This window comes from Schistocerca cancellata, chromosome 8 (assembly GCF_023864275.1).
Source record: "Schistocerca cancellata isolate TAMUIC-IGC-003103 chromosome 8, iqSchCanc2.1, whole genome shotgun sequence".
NCBI classification, from domain to species: Eukaryota; Metazoa; Arthropoda; class Insecta; order Orthoptera; family Acrididae; genus Schistocerca; species Schistocerca cancellata.
The window spans coordinates 12702280-12708279 of record NC_064633.1 but is presented as its reverse complement, the minus strand read 5'-3'; the positions used below and the strand labels follow the sequence as shown (position 1 = coordinate 12708279).

The 6000-nt window shown below is 41.5% G+C and overlaps 1 protein-coding gene across 1 annotated transcript in view; it reads right to left on the bottom strand.

The window, feature by feature from the left end:
* Positions 1-1207: 1207 nt before the first annotated feature.
* Positions 1208-6000, bottom strand: part of LOC126094968 (odorant receptor Or2-like) — a 98250-nt gene continuing 93457 nt past the window's right edge. Inside the window, exons 5-7 of the mRNA XM_049909623.1 lie at positions 5739-5759; positions 5494-5593; positions 1208-1381 (exon numbers count right to left, since the gene is read on the bottom strand). Of these exons, the coding sequence (XP_049765580.1) occupies positions 1208-1381; positions 5494-5593; positions 5739-5759 (295 nt within the window). The remainder of the gene's footprint in view (positions 1382-5493; positions 5594-5738; positions 5760-6000) is intronic.

Below are 6000 nucleotides of genomic sequence, written 5' to 3'. Positions count from 1 at the left end.
ATTATGTAAAGTCACATGTATGGAAGAATTTGTATTGCTTAGTGTATTTTATTAGGCTATTGAAAGGTCAGTGCAAAGCCAAAATTTTATCTAGTTATATGATATTTACGTATTAATATGATCTTTTATTTTTGTCTGTATTTTTTTTGACGAATTTGGTGGTATTTTCACCACCAATGCTGGCAAAAATACCATCAAATTCTAGCCCGTGGAGGAAGGGCATATGAAAGGTGGCTACACTGAGCCACAGCGCCAAAAATCGCGCCAGAGAGAGTATTGTTCCGCCGCCTCCACTGGCAGTGCATATTGAGAGGTAGCGGCAGGCAGTTCTTGCCGAGAGTTCTTGCCGAGCAGTCGTGGTGGACACTGCTTGTAGCTGAAGTTGGAATGAGATGGGGTAGTAGTGTGTGTTTGTTCGATGTTTTATGCAGCTATGTGATGGGAGAGATAGCAGATGTTGTTCCAATGGAGATATTGTAATGATCTGAGTGCTTTTCGTCAATATAAATTAAGGTAACTGCCTACTGTTCTTTATTTTCTTATTATTTGTGTGTCCTGAATAATGCTTCATTACAGGTTCAGTCAACAAAGCATCTGGCTTGTGTTCTTGTATTAGAGTGTAATTTTGGTTTTCTTGCACAATTATGGTATTTGTAATTTTCTTTTATCACGTCAGTATAATTGCTATTTAAAAATTCTTGTCTTGTTGAAGAAGAACCGTGCCAGATGTGCGTTGAGTCATACTACCACATACAGAACAGCTACACTTGTGCTTTGTTGGTTTCGTAGGTTTTATAGTTGCTGGGGACTTAATTAATTAATTGTATTAACTGAAATTTTATTTCATTCTTTGTTGTTGTTCTATGCAGTCAGATAGCGTAATAATACTAGTTAGGGCCATCCGTTTACGAGACTTGCGTAATCGGACATACAGCTACTATAAAATATTTGCATTTTTTTTATTTAACTAAGCCCCCATGCAACGTCTGTGAAAAGCATCCGCGGATTTTCACAGTGGTTTCCATTTCGAGACCGATCGTTCCTCACTTTACGAACAACACTCGTAATAAAGCCTTGAGCGCGTCATGCTTTTATAGCATTAACAGGAATATATATCAGTCAACTGATCACAGGACAGTGACTGAACCTTTACATACGTATAGGTATTTTGATCTCTCATGTTAACCTGACTTCGCATACAGCTTAATTACCGTGTTACACTTACCCGGACAAACGTTTCTCGTGAGACGTAGTAGAATTTGCCGGCGGTCAGTCCCAGAGGCCTCTGAGTCCTGCGGATGATGAACACCAGGGCGCGCTGCAAGTCTGGAGGAGCCCCGGGCCAGCCGCAGTAGTAGGCGGAATTGGCAAGGCGAGAGTTCTGCAAGCGAGTGTGCTACATGACTAAGTAAACTGACATGATCGCATGCCTTTCACAATTTCATTACGCGGCAAACAGAAGCCTGATTACATACTATGACAGATTATCAGTACTGCTGTACTAGCGAGGCTCTTAGCTGTAACTAATCGCACGAAACGAAAAATTTTGCTGCCCCCACCTCACCGTCACTGTCACAACAACAAAAAGTTTATGTAAAATTTATACTGAAACACGCAGCTGGTGGCATGGCTGGTGGCAATAGGTAACCCTGTTGAAAAGTTGTACTGTTTTCACCTTTTCGAGTCGTCCCTTTCTTCATTCGAAAAGAAGTGATGCTGCTTCGGAAAAAGTGGTTATAGTCAGATGTGCATACTGTTCACTTCAATTTCACTTTGACCAGTTTACTGAAAAACCCACGTATGATGTTTGAAGACTAAATAGCTGTGCAACACCATCAGTTTCTTTGTGCGGCGAACGTTTTTCTCTCAGATCTTGAACACGTGATCATTCGAACCCCTTTCGTGGTAATACACACAATTTTACATGCCAATGGATCATTAGAGTCAGTCCTAAGAGTAGTTTTCTGCGATTTTGAGCTTTAGACATTACTAACCCCCTGTGTTAGTTATTTACACTACTGGCCATTAAAATTGCTACACCACGAAGATGATGTGCTACAGACGCGAAATTTAACCGGCAGGAAGAAGATGCTGTGATATGCAGATGATTAGCTTTTCAGAGCATTCACACAAGTTTGGCGCGGGTGGCGACACCTACAACCTGCTGATATGAAGAAAGTGTCCAAATGATTTCCCATACACAAACAGTAGTTCACCGGTGTTGCCTCGTAAAACGTTGTTGTGATGCCTCGTCTATGGAGGAGAAATGCGTACCATCACGTTTCCGACTTTAATGAAGGTCGGATTGTAGCCTATCGCGATTGCGGTTTATTGTATCGCGACACTGCCGCTCGCGTTGCTCGAGATCCAATGACTGTTGCTCGAGATCCAATGACTGTTGGCAGAATATGGAATCGGTGGATTCAGCAGGGTAACACGGAACACCGTGCTGGATCCCAACGGCCTCGTAACACTAGCAGTCCAGGTGACAGGCATCTTATACGCATTGCTGTAACGGATCGTGTAGCCGCGTCTCGATCCATGAGTCAACAGATGGGGACGTTTGCAAGAGAACAACCATCTGCACGAACAGTTCGACGACGTTTGCAGCAGCATGGACTATTAGCTCGGAGACCATGGCTGCGGTTACCCTTGACGCTGCATCACAGACAGAAGAGAGACGCCGGCGATGGTGTACTCAACGACGAACCTGGATGCACGAACGCCAAAACGTCATTTTTTCGGGTGAATCCAGGTTCTGTTTACAGCATCATGATGGTCGCATCCGTGTTTGGCGACATCGCGGTGAACGCACATTGGAAGCGTCATTGCCATACTGGCATATCACCCGGCGTGATGGTATGGTTACACGTCTCGGTCACCTCTTGTTCGCATTGATGGCACTTTGAACAGTGGACGTTACAATTCATACGTGGTTCTACCCTTCATTCGATCACTGCGAAACCCTACATTTCAGCAGGATAATGCACGACCGCATGTTGCAGGTCTGGGACGAGTCTTTCTGGATACGGTAAATGTTCGACTGCTGCCCTGGCCAGTACATTCTCCAGATCTTTCACCAATTGAAAACGTCTGGTCAATGGTGGCCGAGCAACTATCTCTTCACAATACGCCAGTCACTACTCTTGATGAACTGTGGTATCGTGTTGAAGCTGCATGGGCAGCTGTACCTGTACACGCCATCCAAGCTCTGTTTGACTTAATGCCCAGGCGTATCAAGGCCGTTATTACAGCCAGAGGTGGTTGTTCTGGGTACAGGTTTCTCAGGATATATGCACCCAAATTGCGTGAAAATGTAATAACATGTCAGTTCTAGTATAATATATTTGTCCTATGAATACCCGTTTATCATCTGCATTTCTTCTTGGTGAAGCCATTTTAATGGCCAGTAGTGTATTAATATTTGTCTATTGCTAAATATTAAATCGGTGGCTCTATTTCTTTCATTATTTCTTATATGTTGGGTGTTAGTGGTATAAGTGTCGATAGTGTGAGTATTGATACATTATTGCCTATCAGCTTCAGTTTGTTACTTGTTTTTTCTCTGCACCTAACACTCTTCCCGCAAAAACGCCACATTTGTTTTCTGCACCGTCGTAACTGCACCTATATCGTGAAGAACACGGCAGATGCCATAAACCGAGTTCACAGATACATCGCTCAGTGGAAGAGGAGACAAAATAAGTGATAACGTCTTTCGGGTTATCCGAAAATACTCAGCCGCTTTTGACAAAACGTCGATAAAAGTTTTCGATGTAATTTAGATGCTGCTGATTACATAATGGCTTGCGTCGCGAAATTTCAGTTTTGCGTCTCGTGTTAGAAACCGGGTTATTGCTTTTCTCTTTTGTTTCACTTTTTTGTTTACCTACCCACTGGACTGAACTTTAGTGCAGGAACATCTTTTTTTATCAAGTTAGGTGACAAGAGGCCATTATATTGTAAAAATACAGCTGTATTTCATAATAACTGTCATACATTTATTGTATAACATATGTGTGTATGGTATTTTCAGTGGTTAAAACTTTTTTAAATTTTGAATTTTTATACTTCTCCTATGATTATTCTTCAGGACGTTTTTTTTCATTACCGACCTTAGAAGCATACGAGAGATAGAAATTGCGAACATCACATACATTGCACGAGGACAGGTTTGTCAAAGCAACATATCTCCGTATGAATCTTATTCGAGGGATAAACGTCATTGCACTGTTGAAGATTTCACACTCTGGCAAAAATTTCGCAGGAGACGGATCACGTTTCCGATAAGTAGTGCTTGCATTTGTTTATGAATCAAGCTACACTACAGAAATAAACCAAAAATAGTTAGAAATATTTTTTCCACTCATTTATTGCTTTTTTTAAATTATCCACGAGACATACAATTAGAAGACAAATGAGGATGACGTTATTTCCATATTCACTGGAAAACTTTCGAACACGAGGCACAAAATTTTGAATCCGTGACCATAGCCACAATCGCATCGCTTCGTTTAGACTTTTTACCCGCTAAAAGGCACATACCATATCTCGAAAACATTGACCGCCGGGACATGTATATTTTGATCCCCCCTACACTGATCGAATTTTCTAGGAAATGGGATTATCCTACTTGCTGTGTTCGCCTAGTAAGAGAGTTACGCCTGTCAGTATATATTACCTGTTTTGCATCCTCGCATCCACACTTCGGCATGTGGCCTGCTGCCAAGGGAATGTAAGCATTAATGGTCTGCTCTTGCATCGTGTACTTGAAGGTATTGCCAAATCAAAGAAACTGCTACTCCCAATAGCGATAATTATTAGTGTACAAATGAAGTAAATACTGATGTAATGTCGTTCAATACACTCTCCTCAATCACCAATAACAATGTCCTCGCTTACACAGCTAATACTCCATACACTGTAATATAAATGCTCAGTTTTTCATATTACTTTTGCCATAGAAAAGAACCAAACAATTTTCAATTCAAACATCTCATTACACTATTTTTATCATCAGTTTTTATTTAATTAGATGGAACTTGACTGCAATGCTTATATCAGACCATAAGACAACGAACCTCCGCTGTAAAAATAACGATCTTTCGTACTTTCCTCGTAAATATATGAGAAATTTATGGAAGATAGAAAGTTTACTCATAGTCTACAAGGAAATAAAAACGTGATGGTGGACTTAATTAAAGAATGTGTGCATATATATTACCACCTACCTGATATAATATGTCCTCGGCGTACCAGCAATACATGAATATTTCGTATATAACGACTCCAAAATATGCTTGTAACAGTAAAAGCGCTGCTACGTTTTCTGTCTTCCGTAAAACGAAAGATTTTTCAGATTGCTATAGAGAAGGCATCAGAAAATATAGAAATGTATCTCTAATAGATCCATAGGCAACAGCCACAGAGAATCAGCATACCACTGACCAGTGCCTACCACGAAAATAAAGCTTTGGCAAAGGCAGCACGTACCTTAGAACTTTCGAATATAGTGACGCAGATTATAACAGTAGCCCCCGTGAACTGAAGTAGGACGATTTTGCTCAGCAACCTCTCAATCTCGTTAATGAAACTGTAAATGAAAATGCAGGACTCAAGAAGATATTGTACATTGCTTGCCAATTCTGATTTTGAAATTTCGACGCGATGAAAACGGATTCAGTGCTAAGATACCTCAAATCAATGTATTTTATCACATATATTCTTCCAGCAGATACTCAATGACGACCTGATGGTGCCTAATCCAGTTACGGAGATCTTCCCACATAGTTTCTGGCTCTGGCTCTGAGCACTATGGGACTTAACTGCTGAGGTCATCAGTCCCCTAGAACTTATAGCTACTTAAACCTAACTAACCTAAGGACATCACATACATCCATGCCCGAGGCAGGATTCGAACCTGCGACCGTAGCAGCCCCGCGGTTCCGGACTGAAGCGCCTAGAACCGCACGGCCACCGCGGCCGGCGTCCGTATAGTTT